A 17,675-nucleotide genomic window follows, 5' to 3' on the forward strand; every position below is an offset into this window, starting at 1 on the left:
TACTGTACGCACAGACACACATATATTCTAGTCTATTCTATTCTGTTCTATTCTTTTCTATTCTATTCTATAATTCTATTCTATTCTATTCTATTCTATTCTATTATATTATATTATATTATATTATATTATATTATATTATATTATATTATATTATATTATATATACTCTCATATTCTGTATCTGATTTCTCTCAATGAGTTTAATCCTGAAAATAACCCTCAAACAATAAGCCAGTATATGGGTTTATACGGATCCAACACATGACATCTTTGTTTAAATGGCCACATATGATATCTTAGCTGCTGTAAGTAAATATTCATTCCTTGATATTAAATATGAATGGCACATTTTTTGAAGTGCATCAGGAGAGAAATGCACACATAACTCTGACAGGTTTATGGCGTTGGATGTGGCTCTGCATATGTGATCACACACACACTCACAATCTGTCTAATGCGGTTAAGTCAAGAGATAGATTCTCTGGCATTCTATAAAACAGAAGCACTGTATGCTACGTCCATGTGATATGTTTTATTTACAGAACCCGGATCTAGTTAAAAGACTACATGCACCTCATTTCACTTGTTCATGGCACAAATGCCTCCTATTGTTTTGCTGTCTCAGCTTAATATTACATATTGTCCCTGAACTCTGTCTCTGGTTACACTATGCCTGTTTTAGTCCGCTGTCTACTTGGCCAGACATTTGTTCACATGGGGCCGCTGTCAGCAAAATTAAAAGGCAAATGTTATTGTATGTCAGAGCAACAGGCTACTGTAGCTGCATGTGCTCTTCTGGCAACATATCTTCTTATTATAGAATTACTGTGTGTAGCTGTAAAATTGATTGAATAAGGAATTGGGATTTGTTTGACTAAATATCAAACACCAGCATAAAATCACAATTTAACCTTTTTGTTTTTAGTACATGCAAATGATTCATTAGTGTACGTTATTCCAAAGAAATAATCTTGTCTTTCATCAATATAAGGGCGCATTAAATTGATCAAAAGTGACATTCATAAAGTTGTATGCTGTATGCTGTACTTGAATCCTGAAAAAAAGGATCACTGTTTGTATCACCACAAAAATACTGAGCAGCACAACATTGACAATTATCATAAAAGTTTCTTAAGCACCAAATCAGAATATTAGAATGATTTCTGAAGGATCATGTGACACTGAAGACTGGAGTAATAATGCTGTCATCACAGGAAGAAATGGCATTTTTAAATACATCAAATTAGAAAACAGGTTTTTTAAATTGTAATAAAATTTCATACTGTTTTTACAGTCGGTTATTTTGATTAAGCGAATATTTGGATTTAAAAATGAGGGGGAAAAGAGTCAAAATTCCAAATGATGGCAAGTGTATGAAATCATGTTTATTTGTAACTCAGTTCATTTATGTACAGCACAGTTGTGAACTATGACACGGGCGGAGTCAAATGTGATCAGATGAGGGCGGGGTCACAGAGTCTCTGGAATCCTGGGATATCGGCCCGACTTCCAATGAGCAAATCAGCAGCGTTATTCAGACCTGAGACCCGTGTGAGAAAGGTACAGAAGGGACAGACGACGGAGGCTTAGGCCAAGCTCTGTCTAGCGATAGTCGAATGGATGCTGTTGATTGGCTGGCTGGTGTGAGGAGCAAACCTCAGCCCTGCCTACCGCGAGGGCCCTCGTGCTTGCGTCGACAAGAGCCCAGGAGAGTCTCCAGAGCCAGCTTCACGAAGGCCTGGAAATTACTGTTTCTCTCCCTTTGGCTGTCCTGTGAGGGGAAGACACAAAGACAGATACCTTGACTGGAAACATAGCAAGTGTAATAAAATTGCCACTGAGAGCAAGATAGAAATGCACAATCTCCTCTCTCATTTGTGTCAAGATGTTGCATTTCTCACTCACTGCATATTGATTCAAATTTGTATTTGCCAGACAAACATTTACCTTCATAAGCCATGAAAACCATTTTACGTTTCAATTCTGAACAATTTATAGAAGTGTTTTGACATTTTTGCTTGTATTTCATGCACCTCTGAAATGTCTGCAGGCCTATTGTCAATATTTACCTCCTTGCTTTTTGGTGTCATCTCCTTTCTCATCAACTTTCTTCGGCTGCTCCTTAGGACTCTGAGGTTGCTACAGGAAGACAAGCAAATCGAAATTCAATCTCAAGAAAGCAATTAAAGATTAATTATGCATGTATGTGCAATGGGTCTGCTGTGGGCAATTTTTTACCTTGGTAGCGGATTTCTTATCCCCCTTGTTACCTGTTAAAACATTCAGGACATTACTTTTTGCATGCCTGGTTTAATTTACTACTGTGGTGTTTTGGAGTTCATAAAAGTCTAAATGAAAGGTGTAATTATTTCAGGACAGTTTTGTATGTTACATTCTTAATTAAAAACATATTTGAAAGCTTTTCTTCAATATCTACCTTTTGTTCCAGGCATTTTGGCTGCGCTCCAAGGTCTTTGCGTCCTTTTAGAATAAGCAGTGCTGAGCGCTGGCGCGGCCCTCATTTATGGCCCCGGCCACTGAATGACTCCACTTACGGGGCCCCTTCGGGAAACAGCGTCAGGAACAAGTAAAGAGCCCCGTCAGCTGTGCCTCAGCACTGTCCTGTCACGGGCCTCTGCTGAGCTCAGGTGGAATCATATCTTTTGTACGGTTAATCCTTTTATTTTGCAAATCGATGGTTCGCTCCCGTAGCCTTTTCCTCATCCCTGATAGAATTCTTGATTTTGAAATGTTAATATCCAGTTTGAAATTTAGTGTTAAACTGCAGGTTAACAGTCTCTGAGCTCTGACTATGTTCTGCAGTTTTATCAGGACAATGTTGTATCTTCAATATTTAGATTTAGTATGGGCATATTATATATATGTATTTGTATGGTGTGTGAGTATGTTTTTGATATGAAGATATCCGATATAGTATCTGATGTACATCTGACAGAAGTGTAATGTTTACATGAGAAAAAGTAAATAAAAAAAATAAATAAAAATTTAGATTTAATAAGTAGGGACTAGAATTTTATTGACAACTATATACAAAGCCAAATGTTCAGACATATACTACAAATAAAAAAAATAACGTAAAAATATAAGATATTTATATTAATAAAAATATAAAAATAAATGGAATTTATGTGGTTAATAATTTTATTTTTTAACAGTCATTATTTAGATTTAATGAAGTAGGAACTTAAAATTGTATTGACACCTATACAAAAAGCCGAATGTCCATATCCTAACCTGGCACTAAGAAAGAAAAGTATAAAATAATATTTATATAATAAAAATATAACAATAAATCTATTATCTTCTGATTCAGATAATAATGGAATTTATTTGGTTAATAATAATACCCTGCTCTAAATTATTAGTCACAAATAAAATATAGAGTTTTAAAAAGTTATTTAGATAAATATTTAGATAATTATATGTAGTTTATTTATGAATATGGATATTTGGAGTTTGTGAGCCTTTCTCTTGAGACATCTGTCATGCAGTTGAACTTGAACACTTACTACTAACTGATTCTATTTGCACTTAACCCTCAAACCGTATTCACTTTATAGCCCTTAATCCTGTAATTGTGGACAAATGTGGGCACAGAGGACTCAGGTGTGATCCTATTTTTTATGTATTATAAATGTTATATCACTGTCTTCGATAATATTTTGTCTATCCATTTATGGTGTTTTTTTTAATTTTGGGGGTATTTTTGAATTTATTTACTTAAAAAAGTACCATATTTTCTATGTAAATTATGCTTATTTTTATGTTTTATTTTTTATATTTTTTTAACTACATTAAAATATCATTCCAATAAGTTCTTAGAGCTAAAACCTAAAGATGAAGTGCCTTTGCTGTCACCTGGTGTATTATTTTGGTATTAAATTAACAAAAAAACAATAATATCAATAGCCACTAGATGGCTATAGTACTTAATGGCTGCATATAAAGGCTGAACTCTATGAACCACTGTATAAAATGAATTTGACCTCTTAAGTTTTTGACTATCACAAGTTAAAATTGTAATTTAAAAAAATATATATCTGTGTTAGGTGAGACTATACAAAGATGCCAAAATATGCTTAGATAAATATGACCATGCTATAAGGAAAAGACAAAGTAGTAGATCATTTATCATTTATTTCAAACACAAAACATCAAATTTAAATAACTAATTAGTACCAAACAGGTAAGAACATACATAAAATAACTAGTAAAATAATTTTTAGTAAAAAAATAAAAATAAAAAAAAGCCCATCTCTGTCATAGGCTCATTGAATGCATTGTTTTTGTGTGTGTGTGTGTGAGAGAGAGAGAGAGAGAGAGAGAGAGAGAGAGAGGGTGATGAGCCAGGTGGATGATTGGATCATACCAAAAAACATGGTCAGACATTGGCTCATTCAATTATTTGTTTTTGTATGTGTGAGTTTTTATATATATATATATATATATATATGTATATATAAAAGCCCAGCTCGGCTCATTGAATGCATTGTTTGTGTGTGTGTGTGTATGAGTGTGAGTTTTTGCCATGATGAGAATGTTGTACAGGATCAGCCCTTCATTTGTGTGTATGTTAGATATGCATTGTATTGGATCTATTGATTTATTTTTACAAAAAAACAAGAAGAATGCTCTAAATTACAGTTTTTCCCATTCATTTCTATGGGTGCCCATTTTTGACCCAAATACAGGATTAAGGAGTTTTTTTTTTTCACCCACTTAACATTGTAGAATTGAGTCCAAAAAATTTGTGTGTGTTCAGGAGGCAAACTTATGAAAAGTAGCCAAGTCTTGTACCGCTCAGATCAAGATTCAAAATTATTTTGCCCACATTTGTCCAGAATACGGTTTTAGGGTTAAAATAGTTTTTCACTCTACATACATGTAAACATCAATTCTCGTTGCCAAGTCACTCGGCCTCATATTAACAACATACAAATCATTTGACAGTCCTCATTACACGCGCTGCAGTGACGTCAATGATATGCAGATCAGCTGCTGTCAGGGCGGGTCGGTCACGTGATCATGCCAGTCCCTTCAGACAGAATGAACCGGTGAGAATCTCGCACGGTAGGTGTCCTTTAAGTATAAAATTATACATTGACATTAATTTTCAATAAGATAAAGGCATTCAGAAATGTTATTCGCGACATATTGTAGCTTCTGTGTGATTGACATGATATTTTAAAAATTATTATTTGTTGTGCAACTGCTGTTGTTGTTAGCATCCCTGCTAACTGGGGCGAATGCGTCAAAACATTGATTTTAAATTGATTTTATTTGTTTGGGTTGTGTATAAATATGAATCATTTTGAAATGATATATTCATTATAAACATTGTGTTCACGTTAGTCATGTTTCAGTGTACTAGTGTGTTTGAGAAACAAGAATAGCATGCTAGTTGTAATTTGACGCTGGATTTATGTGGGTTTTTTTAGTGCTGTCAAAGTTAACGTATTAATGAAATACGTTTTTCACGTAATTATTTTTAATGGTTGCATTCAATACATTTCATTCTGCTTTCTAAAGACTGGTCAGAAATCATTTGCTATTATTTTGTATATATATATTTTTTTTTCTCATAAATAGTTATATAAAAAAGATAGAATTAAAAGTCTTTGTGGAAAACTTAATCTCATGTAAGTTGTCAACTAAAAGTAAATATTTTCCAGATATTATTTAAACAATTTGTTGTAGTAATATGACAATGTAAAAAGCCAAATTTGTGTTTTGGGAACAATTATATTTTCCACACAGAGTATAAATAGATTTTTACACAGCTGCCTTTATGTTTACAAACTGGGTGTCTCACAAGCAGATCATCTCCTTTAGTATCAAAAAGTTTGAAAATCATTGAGTTAGATGATTATTAAGTTGTGGTTAGCATTTATTTGTGTTATTTTGTGTCTCTTGTAATTTTTTTTAACAACAATTACTAATAGAAAATTCAAATCATATCTAATCTGAACGATACAAATAAGGCTCTGACATCTTCTTTAGTTATTTATTATTGATTTATATAACAGTGTATTTGTCTTTTCTGCAGACCTCGTGTTTCCTGCATCTCTCTGTGTTGAGGATCTCATGGCTGCTGTTTGGCAGCAGGTGCTGGCAGTGGACGCAAGGTGTGTGCAAGATTGTCATTGGAGTGAGACTCCATGCATACATGTGTGCATTTATTTTTAACGTGTGTAGGGTCTAATCATGTCTTATATTGTTCTCTATGCCTCTCTGTCTCTCCCTGTCTTATTCCTCAGGTACAATGCTTACCGCACACCTACGTTCCCCCAGTTCCGCACACAGTACATCCGCCGGCGCAGCCAGCTGCTCCGCGAGAATGCCAAGTGTGGCTTTGAGCCGGGGCTGCGCAGGCAGTATCTGCGTCTGCGCAGTCAGTTGCTCGCCCTGCGTTACGGGCCTCTGTCAGAGCAGAGCAGCTTCAGAGCCAGCAGTGTGCGCAGTTCCCGCACCACACTGGATCGCATGGAGGTTAGGTGCATTCAGAAACAGGGAAGAGGGTTCGAGAAATGTGGATTAGGAGTTCTGGGCTGAAATAAGCCCCACAAAAACACCTTCAGAGGGCAAGATAGTATATATAAGACAGTCCTAGATATAAATAGCAATCCAGATCCAGGTCAATGTGTTGTGTGAGAGCTGCAGTGCATGTAGATTGCGAGCTCTTTTGTGCATGATGGGCTTTATGTTGCTGTAGTGCTAAACTCTAAAATCACCCTCCATTGCTGCCTGCTTTTCTCTTTTCTTGGTCTTTTTTATTCTCCTTTTCATCTTTTTTTCAGGACTTTGAGGAGGATCCCAGGGCTCAGGGTGCCAGAGGCCACCGGAGATCAGTAAGCCGTGGTTCATACCAGCTACAAGCCCAGATGAACAGGGCGGTGTATGATGAAAGGTAAACCCCACTAACCTTAGCTATTTTACTAATTATTTTCGTGTTTGCACTGTGTATAAATAAGTCTCTGGTAACATCTTATGTGCCAGGCCTCCAGGTAGCCTGGTGCCCACCTCGGTGGCAGAAGCCAGTCGGGCCATGGCAGGTGACACCACCCTCAGTGAGAACTACGCCTTTGCCGGCATGCACCACATCTTTGACCAGCATGTCGACTCAGCTGGTGAGTGAGATGTTAATGACACAACTAGGGTTGTGACCAACCAAAATTTCTGTAGTCAATACCAGCACCATTCAAATTTCACAATCAACCGATATACATTTTTAGAGAGCAGGGTGGCAGATTTCCGATATAAAGCCAATATATATGATATCACACTATTTAATTTAAAGATAGTAAATAACACATGCTGCCTGCTAGATATTTATTTGCATAATATTTACTTAATCAGAAATTATTTGTAAATTAAGCCAAATGAAAAAAATATTATAATAGAATTCAATTTAAATTATTTTAATTTAATTAAAAATCATTTTAATTAAAATTAATTACACTTTTTATATTTTAGATAGCAACTTCTTGATTTTGTAATCCTATTATAGTATTTTTCATAATAAAATAAAACTTTCAAAATAAAAGTCACTCATCAACAACAACAAAAAAGTAAATCAGATGTTGATAAATAATAGGTGCCATATATTGACCGATATATCAGTCGACCACTAGCCTTGATACCAATTTTGATACCACAGCAAAACCACAGTTCATTAATAATTTTTCAAGAAAACACTGACTGACAAGGACAACAAACTAAATGAAAAGCGGCAACTGTTTTTTTATTTGTTCTTGTTCATATTGTCATTTGATTAATATTGTTTTTTAATTCCTGCATTGTGTCTATTTCACCAATCTGATACTTTAGCATATATATCTATTTGCACCTTAGATATAACCAACTGTATTTAGATGAGCACCTCGTCAAGACCACCATTTTGACTAAGAAGCGCATTTGATCATTTTCCGGTGCAGTCACATTACCGCTAGCCTTCTTCTGTGCATGCATGTAAATGTTTGAAAACAGCCATCAGTCCTTGGTCTGGACTGTTGTTTTTACCCTCTCATTTAACCTTTAATTATTTTATCTCCTCAGTTCCCCGATTGCAGTTTGCCAATGATGATAAACACCTCCTCGCCTGCTGCTCATTGGATGGGACATTGTCAATCATGACACTATCCCCACCTCCACCAACTGTAAAGGTGACACTGAAAGGCCATGCTGGGCCCGTGACTGACTTTGCCTGGTCACTTAGCAATGACATCATTGTGTCCACGTCCAAAGATGGCACTCTGCGTATCTGGAACACAGAGGATGGCCGCTGCATCCGGGAGGTGGTCGACCCAGAGGGCAGTGAGCTGCTGTGCTGCACTTTTCAGCCAATGAACAACAACCTGACTGTGGTGAGCCCAAATGGCAACCATTATTGTTTCCGATATTCGCTACTGTTCAAAAGTTTTGGTTCGGTAGGATTTTAAAATTTTAAAAACTTTAAGGTTGCATTTATTTGATCGAAAAGTGCAATAAAAACTGTAATATTGTATAACTTCTTTCTGTTCTAATATATTTTAAAGTGTAATTTATTCCTGTGATGCAAAGCTGAATGTTCAGCATCATTACTCCAGTCTGCAGTCACCTGATCCTTCAGAAATCATTCTAATATGATGATTTGCTGCTCAAGAAACACATTTTTACAGGATTCAAACTTTACAAACTTTATAAACTTTTTTTTCCGGATTCTTCGATGAGTAGAAAGCTCAAAAGAACGGCATTTATTTGAAATAGAAATCTTTTGTAACAATGTAAAAGTCTTTACTAACACTTTCGATCGATTTAATGCATCCTTGCTGAATATTAATTTCTTTAAAAAAAGAAAAATCTTGCTGACTCCCAACTATTGAACAGGAGTGTAATTACGGATGTTTTTTTCTAGTGACCATACATCTTGAAATACTGCAGAACTGCAATATTATGTTTATCAAAAAGACTATAGAGGAAAGGCATTCAAGATAATTTTTGGGGAAATGGAATTGTTTATGCTGATGAAATACTGTAGTAACAAATACCATCAGCCCTTTCAGTAATCCTATTAGGGTGTGATATGTGCCACCAGCCAAAAAAGGGTACTTTGTATGCAATAGTGGGTAATTGTACTCAATATAAAGAGACCAAATGTAGTTTAATTCAGCTAGTGTGATTAAATTTATTGAGTTCAGCAAGGCATAAATGTGTTGGGCGACCTATAAAACATCTCTGCAATGTGGCATGCTTAAAGAAACTCGGTTATATTACAACTTGATTATATCTTTTCATGCTTTCTTCACTTCTGTAGTGATTTTGTTTTAATGTTTCAATTATAACACAAAGCTTTCCATATTCACTTTTCAACATTATGTAATTTCCCTTTTATTTGTGTCTACATATGTTACTATACAAAGCTAATGTAACACTACAACATTTTAGTAAATTGTAAAAATATGAATGATAAAGTATTTTCTGAAGTCATTATGATATATCAAATGTATCTTTTGTTATCTGTGCCCAGGTTGGCAACAGCAAACATCACCTGCAGGTGGTGAACATCTCCACTGGGAAGAAAGTGAAAGGAGGCTCCAGCAAACTGACGGGTCGAGTGCTTTCTCTCTCGTTTGATGCACCAGGGAGAATCCTGTGGGCTGGCGATGACAGGGGAAGCATTTTCTCCTTCCTCTTTGACATGGCCACAGGTACAAAGATGTTTCATGTCAGGCCCAGATTGTGATTTTGGGGGAATATCTGGAATCCATAGTGATGTAGATGAGAGTAGAGTTGATATATTAGTGTTTAAGTAAAGTCAAGGTTCTTCTTCCACAGGAAAACTGACCAAAGCTAAGAGACTGGTGGTGAATGAGGGCAGCTCTATTTCCAGCATCTCAGCCCGCTCATGGATCAGTCGAGAGGCTCGGGATCCGTCGCTGCTCGTCAACGCCTGTGTAAACAAACTACTGCTCTACAGGTTAGAATGCACTTAACGTTTGTCACCCAGATTGTCACTTTCCTTTGGCTAAGATGATTATTGATCAGGGTGGAACTGGTATTGACAGGGTCGTGGATAATGAGGGGACTCTACAGCTGAAGAGGAGTTTCCCCATCCAGCAAGGATCCCAACCGCTGCACAGCATCTTCTGTCCTCTCATGTCCTTCAGACAGGGAGCCTGTGTTGGTAAGACCCGAATCATCATCTCATCTGTGACCATTTACATTCAGCAACTGAAAATAGGGCCATTGTAATTTCTGTTTTTTAAATACTTTTCTTTGAATACTAAGCAAAGCTTGAATTATGTCTGCTTAGACACTAGTCATCAAAGGCAAGAAATGGCAATAAAAATAGTTTCATATATTTAAAAACTGACTATTTTCACCAATATTTGTGTGCTATACCATTCAAAATTTGGGGTTGGTAAGATTTTTAAAATAAGTCTCTTGTGCTCCAAGGCTGTATTTATTTGATAAAAATACTGTAAAAACTATGAAAAATTATTTCAATTTAAAAGAACTGTTTTCTATGTTAATATATTTTAAAATTAATACATTTTCTGTGTACATCATTACTTCAGTGTCACATGATCCTTCAGAAATCATTCTAATATGCTGATTTGCTGCTCAGGAAACATTTCTTATTATTATCGATGATGAAAACAGTTGTGCTGCTTAATATTCTTGTGAAACTGGCATATATTTTCAGCATTCTTTGATTAATAGAAAGTACAGAAAAACAACATTATAAATGTCATTTTTTTGATCAATTTAATGCATCCTTGTTGAAAAAAGTGTTAATTTCTTTCAGAAAAAAAATCTTTTGAATGGTAATGTATATGTGATTTTATACATTATTAGGTTAGTGAAATCGATCAATCATATATCACTCACTGATGTGCACTTACGAGGTTCCTTTTCAGTCAGGATGCTGCCTATGTAGGCATCTCACACTGTTTTGGAACAAAGCCAGTGTAAGTGAATCCCTGCTCTTTCTCTCATGTAGTCACTGGCAGCGAGGATGCATGTGTCTACTTTTTCGACGTCGAGCGCAACACTAAGGCCATTGTTAACAAGCTGCAGGGTCACAGCGTTCCCGTCCTGGACGTGAGCTTCAACTGCGACGAAAGCCTGCTAGCCTCCTCTGACGCCACCGGAATGGTGATCATCTGGAGACGGGAGCAGAAGTAATCACAGCGACTCCAAGCTTTCGCTACCTTGGCTACAGCATCTTTCATGCAGGCTGGCTTGAATCACGTGCAATGAAACTCCTACTGTAAATGTGTGATGACTGTAATGTTTTGAATGAGTCTGAGCTAACTCATGTGGACCATGAAAGAAACTTGTATTCTCTTATCTTTGTTTAGGGCTGATATTTCTATTGTTGTTGTTTTGGGATGTGATGCTTGATCGTGACTATGTGCACTTCATCAGTGCTTTGCGGTCATAAATGTGTAACTTAAGAGAGGAGACGTTAATATAATAATTTGTTCACCTTTGTGCATTGTGTGTCTTTGTGAGTAAGTGTGAGAGAATGAGAACGCTTGAGACAATGTGTCACTGAAGTTGTGTTCGCTTGCACAATAACACTACTGTATTTATGCCTTGTTGAACTCAATAAACTTACTCACACTAAGCACTAAGTTACATTTGGTCTCTGTGTTTTCCTTGGATTGGTTTTTTTTTTTTTCAATGGCAAGATTGGCAACCTTAAATCAAAGTAGCTTTTTGAAGATGGGAAAGTTGTTGTTACAAATTAAGTTTAGTTCAAATCCTTTTTTGAACTAAAGGATTTGTTGTTTTGAGTGCTATTGTACATATTACCAGATAAGAGAGATGGAGAATTGATTTTAGATTTGTGACTAATGATATTTTAAGCATTTGCTTGTGGTTTCAGTGCAAATTTAGCCTATATTTTCAAGGTTTAAATATGAATAGATCTCCTCAAGTTAGTAATTTTACATGCATTTCTTTAGTATTGATATTTACTCTGTGCTAATACCGGTGACAATATTTCATCAGTAAAGTATTGTCTAGTATCATAAATAAATTGTTGCCTATAAAATGTATTTTTTCTAAATATTTTTTTTTAGTAGAATATTTGGTGACTTCAGACTCACACTTGTGCCTCGGATAAAAAGACTTCGAAACCTCGTTGCCATTTTTAAATGTTAAGGCTTTTATTTTGAAATTAACATGTTTTAAATATGCATAAGCACACTTTTTTCATGTGCTTTTATTTTGAAAGGAAGCATTTCTCTCACGGCAGCTACACTGTAACATGTGGGAGGAACTACTTCCGGTTCTACAGTGGGTAAGCTTAAAGAGAAAACAAACAAATATATGAATGAAACGCAAATGGTATAAATATATATTGTTAAAAAAATTATTTTAGGAGCCTTGAACATTGATTACTTACTGTATAGTAAGAGGTAGACCGCTAGCAGGCAAGTAAAGAACCCACTACATAAAACACCTAACAAAAATGAATAAATCTGGTTTATAGGTTTATTTTCTATTAATTCAGACTCTGTTATTATAAAGACATCTCATAAAGAGTTAAAATAGTTTATATTTTCATGCATGTGAATCATCGAGCTGGCCGTTCTTTTAGAGGTGTGGTCCATCTGATAAAACGAGTTCTTTCTCTTTCATGAATATGCATTATTTAAAAAATCGAAAAGGATTTAATGGTTGTTTCTTATGTAATCATAGTCTTAATATATATATTTATTTTTTTATATACCCCAATTGTTGCATAACTATTTCATAAATGTTTATTTGTTGCAAACAAATACTGATATGTGACTCAGTTTCCAAGCAAGATCTTAGTGCATTATATAATATTGTGTGTATTATGTTTTACTGACTTGATTTATATATTTTTTGGAATATTGCATGAGTTTGTACTGTTTTAAAGCGTGAAGAGACTGTGGGACAGAGAGAACAGAATATGCCTTTCCTCCACGGGTTCAGGAGGATCGTGTATGAGTACCAGCCGCTGGTGGATGCTGTGATGAGTGTCCTGGGAACAGAAGGAGGAGAAAACCAGCGCAGGTCAGCGTCTCAACTGCATTTTAAAGACACTGCAGTGAGCTGACGATGACAGAATTGTATGCACTGCATTTTGATATGCTGTATTTCACAGACAAGAGGATGAAGAAAGCATCTCAAGGACTCTTGTGGAGCTTCTGGATAGAGAGTCCCAGTCTCCGGTCTTCATGCAGGGAATCAGCTACTCCCTGTTTCGAGTGGCTGATCTCGGGTTGGTCGGCGCAGCAAAGGTGCTCTTGCGTTACGGAGCGGATCTCAACTTTGAAGGTGCGGAGATGCTAAAGACGAATACATCATGATTTTGTGATTCTGATAAACCTCATTATCATCTCTAAACTTTTTGTTATTGTTCCAGACCCTGTATCGTACTACAACCCCTTACACATTGCAGTGTTGAGGAACAAGCCAGACATGGTGCAGATGTTGATATCTCACGGAGCTGAAATCAACAAGAGGGACAGGGTGAGAACACGTGTCTTATAAAGTAGCATTTACTGTCATAGTCATGCAATAATACTTTTTGTGGCACTTTTTCATCTCTGCAATAGATTCATGAAAGCAGCCCTCTTGACCTGGCCAGCGAGGAGGCGGATAAGCTGCCGTGTTTGCGTGTGCTTCTGGACTTGGGTGCTGATGTGAATGCGAAAGACAAGAATGGTATTTTATTTAACTCATCTAACAATATAGAATGTTTGTGGTTTCTTGATATATTTCATTTGATTCTAACTCTCTGTTTGTGTTGCACATGCTTGCGCTTTTGCAGGAAAAACTGCACTGCTTCATGCTCTGGCCAGCAGTGATGGACTCACAGTCAATAATGTGGACAATATAGAGCTGCTTCTACAAAGAGGTGCTTCACTGGACAATAAAACATAAGTTCTGACATTAGGCAACAGATTTATTCAGAAGTCTCAAATCTTGACTTAAACTGAAAGATTTGATATAGTTGTTATTGTAATGTTGAAAGTGTAATATTGGGAAATATTATTACAATTTAAAACAACTGTTTTCTATGTGAATATATAGTTAAGTGTAATTTATTCCTGTGATCAAAGCTGAATTTTCAGCATCATTACTCCAGTCTTCAGTGTCACATGATCCTTCAGAAATCATTTTAATATGATGATTTGATGCTCAAGAAACATTTATGATTATTATCAATGTTAAAAAAAAAGTTTTTTACATTTTTATTTCATGATGCTATGATGAATAGAAAGTTCAAAAGAACAGCATTGATCTGAAATGGAAAGCTTTTGTAACATTAAACACTACCCTTCAAAAGTTTGGGGTCAGTAAGAATTTTAATTTTATTTTTGGGGGAAAGAAATAAAATAAATCAATACTTTTATTCATCAAGGATGAGCTAAACTGATCAAAAGTTACAGTAAAGACATTTATAATGTTAGAAAATATTCTATTTTAAATAAATGCTGTTCTTTTGAACTTTCTATTAATCAAAGAATTTTGAAAAAAAATTGTACACAACTGTTTTCAACATTGAAAATAATAATGAATGTGTTTTTTGAGCATAAAATCAGCATATTAGAATGATTTCTAATATATATATAGTATAATTGATTTACCTGTATGTATATGTTTTTTTAATGTTTTATTTTTTTGCTTTACATTTTTTTTACAGCCATCTAAAAGTAAAAAAATCAAACCACTTATTCTTATTTCTTATTGTGTTTTTAAACACATATCTGTCCTGTGCAGGTGCAGATGTGAACGCCACCACACATGACGGCGAGACCCCCATGTCCTCTCTGATCTTCCTGGTGAAGGAGGCTCTGGACAGCAGCGTGGAGGATGCAAAGGAGATCGGCCGTTTTTGTACCTGCGTGGCACATCTTCTGATCAGCCACGGTGCCGATCCCAGCTGCTGCTTGAACGCTGCCGACGGGGAAGAGTGGGAACATTCTCTAACCTACACGATTCTGGAGAACTTCGACTTGCTATTTCCCCTGACCGCCCTTCTACTCCAGCACGGCGCTTCCTTCGTCTGCTCTCACCACAGCGCCTCCTTCTGGACGGGTCAACAACTGATATTCACGCGTCTCGCTGAAGCTCTCCGTGAGCCTTTAGATGCCGCCGAGCTGGCTGATGTTTTAGCCAAAGCTGAAGTGCTGTTGGATCTGGCCAGGATCTGCTCTCCTGTCATTCCTCCTCTCTTCCCGCGCTCACAACTGCCCGTTCTGGACCAGGTTTCTACCCATCAGCCCCTGCTGGAGCTCTACAGCAAACTAGAGGACCAAGAGAGCCGGCCACTGCCACTGAGATGCCTTTGCCGGAGACTGATCCGCCGCTGTCTGCAGCCGTGGCCCTTTGAGGAGAAGGTGAAAGCCCTGCCACTGCCAGACAGACTGAAGGACCTGCTGCTCCCAGAGAACTGCTGGACCAACAGACCCGGCTGGGACAGATTCAAACCTCGACGTTCTCCACGCTGATAGGCGAACCCTCACGGACTGTGTGTGTGGTTGTAAATATGGACCCCTTAATGACCTCTGCATTCAGGAAAATTCAGATAGAAGTGATGCAGTGCTTGTATCATTTGAATCAGCATGCAGAACGATCATTTGTCTGTTGATCTGAGAGTGGGAAACTAACAAAAATATGTATATAAGTCTTATAAGTGTCATTCAGATGGTGTGATGGTGTGCCAAAAAGCCAGTAACCTCACTGTATTACAGATTTCCAAGTAATTTTTTTGTATTGTAGTTTATTTTTCAGTATGAAAGTGATAATTGTTTACAGTTGAATCTTTAATATTATGCAGCATCACTGATGTATGTGCACTGCTTTGTGCTTATGTGTGTCTATTTTTAAGCTGATTTGTAAGTGATTCAGAGTTGCTGATTGGAATCAGTCACAATGTTTTGCATTATCGTTAATATGATATACTTAATGTGCCTTAACAAGATTAACTTTGTAGCTGGAGTACTAAAAAAATGTTTGACTTTCATTGTACTTTGTGTGTGTTTTTTGTATAAATATGTGATGTGATGTGTGTGTATCACGTCATATCAAGGACCTCAGTTCAAATCTGAACAGTTTAGTGTGTTCTGTGAGAGCAATGGCATTAATGTAAGGGAAACATGTCAATTTAGCTCTAATGGAATCGTCAATTCATTTATAGGGAACTTTGAAGTAATCCCTTATTTTTCAGCCAAACTGCTACGATTGGTCAGCTCAATGTGGCCGTTATCTGATTGGTTTAGGTAAGCGGTGGGTGGAGTCCACTTATTTGTGGATTTATTTGTACATCGATGCTAAAAGTGTTTCAAAATCCACAGATGCGTGAGGGGTTTTACAAATGTGTGCAGTGATGTACAAATGCACAGAAAGCGGTTCACAAATTAATGTCAGGCAGAGTTGTGTTTGTAAAATAATAAAAGATTTGTAAATATTTTTTATTTGCAAATCTGATTTTATTTATTTGTGAATTTAATACATTTAATGAAACTCTTTACATTTATTTGTGGATCTTAATCTATTTATTTGTGAATTTGATACATTTTGTGAATCTCTTTAAATTTAATTATGAATCTTAATCTATTTATTTGGAATAAATAATGCAACAATTCTAACCCCATAGAAGTCTGCTGCGGAGCTCGCTTCAGTGCGGGCTACGTAAGGACGTCACTAGAACGTAGCCTGTTTCTAACAACTCAGTGTCAAGTCACATTTATTTATATAGCACTTTATACAATATAGATTGTTTCAAAGCAGCTTTACAGTGATGACAGGAAAAAAAGAAAATAGTCTAAAATAAGTCAGTTAAGTGTTGATTCAGTTCCGTTATAAAGATCATAAATTATTAAATTAGTTAATTTCATCTATAAAGTCGTTCTTCAGAAAACAGTGTCATTGTGCACCTCAGTTCAGTTCTCATCCTATTAGTGCCGTCAGATCAATAATATTGTTGAATATTCAGTGGTATGACTATGTAATGTCATGCTGAATCAGTTTGAAAAGGTGGACTAGAGCAGAGAATTGTGTAGAGAACTGGTTCCTGATGGTTACCACTTTATCAGTGAAATAGGTTGCAAGGTCATCACCAGTCAGAGACGGTGGATGATGCTAGAGTAGAGAGGAAAATGTTGTGAATAGTTTCAGGTGTCTGAGGTTTTGCTGATTTTGTTCTGGTAGTAAGAGGCATTGGCAGCAGAAACTGATATATATATAACAGAGGACATAGTCAAGAAAAGGATTTTAAAGTGGAGCAGAGACAGTCAGTATAATTGACATCAAGAGAAGAGAAGTGGTTATTGGAAGAAAGGGATGCATGAATTATTACAGTTTCTACCCATTATCGTACTGTACTGTTAAATGTATTATTTATTTATTTAAATCAGTTTTTTAATTGATCAAATTTTTATTGTAACTTAATATATATCTGTATATATTTTGTCATTTATATTTATTTATAAGTCGGTTTGCCTAAAAAACAGATGGCTCTTCAAACATTCTATAAATAATGTGTTGTAATCACAAACAAAAAAGTATCATGATACATCATGATCCACATGGTACTCTTTGAAGTATTGAAATTCATTGTACAAAACGTTTGTACATAAATATGTTACAGTATTGTGGTATTTATCATTGTGTTATAAGGGATGT

At 36.1% G+C, this 17,675-nt stretch overlaps 2 protein-coding genes and 1 long non-coding RNA gene across 4 annotated transcripts; 2 read left to right on the forward strand and 1 right to left on the reverse strand.

Moving 5' to 3' along the window:
* Nucleotides 1–1,367: 1,367 nt before the first annotated feature.
* LOC311066057 lies at nt 1,368–2,544 on the reverse strand. The gene is made up of 4 exons (XR_014603016.1): nt 2,440–2,544; nt 2,241–2,272; nt 2,072–2,141; nt 1,368–1,773 (listed from the first exon to the last, which is right to left on the reverse strand). It is a non-coding gene; the product is annotated as an uncharacterized lncRNA (long non-coding RNA).
* A 2,470-nt stretch (nt 2,545–5,014) lies between these two features.
* Nucleotides 5,015–11,645, forward strand: wdr13 (WD repeat domain 13). Its single transcript, XM_084086325.1, has 10 exons — nt 5,015–5,093; nt 6,070–6,148; nt 6,281–6,512; nt 6,821–6,930; nt 7,020–7,150; nt 8,079–8,386; nt 9,529–9,709; nt 9,837–9,978; nt 10,067–10,185; nt 11,005–11,645. Exons 2-10 carry the CDS (start codon nt 6,108–6,110, stop codon nt 11,187–11,189), a joined length of 1,449 nt encoding a protein of 482 aa, XP_083942451.1. The 5' UTR covers nt 5,015–5,093; nt 6,070–6,107; the 3' UTR covers nt 11,190–11,645.
* Nucleotides 11,646–12,254: 609 nt separating this feature from the next.
* Nucleotides 12,255–16,055, forward strand: asb6 (ankyrin repeat and SOCS box containing 6). Of its 2 annotated transcripts, none has more exons than XM_084086404.1 (7): nt 12,255–12,312; nt 12,919–13,055; nt 13,147–13,319; nt 13,408–13,514; nt 13,601–13,709; nt 13,816–13,902; nt 14,769–16,055. In XM_084086404.1, the coding sequence occupies exons 1-7, from the start codon at nt 12,280–12,282 to the stop codon at nt 15,497–15,499; spliced, it is 1,377 nt and encodes a 458-aa protein (XP_083942530.1). In that variant the 5' UTR covers nt 12,255–12,279; the 3' UTR covers nt 15,500–16,055. The 2 variants fall into 2 exon arrangements, with proteins under 2 accessions (XP_083942530.1, XP_083942531.1); XM_084086405.1 differs by having other exon boundaries at nt 12,300–12,445.
* Nucleotides 16,056–17,675: the final 1,620 nt, after the last annotated feature.

The sequence above is a fragment of the Abramis brama genome (assembly GCF_963993115.1).
Source record: "Abramis brama genome assembly, chromosome: 16".
Classification (NCBI taxonomy): Eukaryota; Metazoa; Chordata; class Actinopteri; order Cypriniformes; family Leuciscidae; genus Abramis; species Abramis brama.

Excerpts from the sequence above, each read along its gene's own strand:
- wdr13 (XM_084086325.1), top strand. The coding sequence starts at position 6,108 with ATGGCTGCTGTTTGGCAGCAGGTGCTGGCAGTGGACGCAAG. Across the intron at positions 6,513-6,820 it reads CCACACTGGATCGCATGGAG|GACTTTGAGGAGGATCCCAG; the intron begins GTTAGGTGCATT and ends TCTTTTTTTCAG. Across the intron at positions 9,710-9,836 it reads CCTCTTTGACATGGCCACAG|GAAAACTGACCAAAGCTAAG; the intron begins GTACAAAGATGT and ends CTTCTTCCACAG.
- asb6 (XM_084086404.1), top strand. The coding sequence starts at position 12,280 with ATGTGGGAGGAACTACTTCCGGTTCTACAGTGG. Across the intron at positions 13,056-13,146 it reads GGAGGAGAAAACCAGCGCAG|ACAAGAGGATGAAGAAAGCA; the intron begins GTCAGCGTCTCA and ends TGTATTTCACAG. Across the intron at positions 13,515-13,600 it reads AAATCAACAAGAGGGACAGG|ATTCATGAAAGCAGCCCTCT; the intron begins GTGAGAACACGT and ends TCTCTGCAATAG.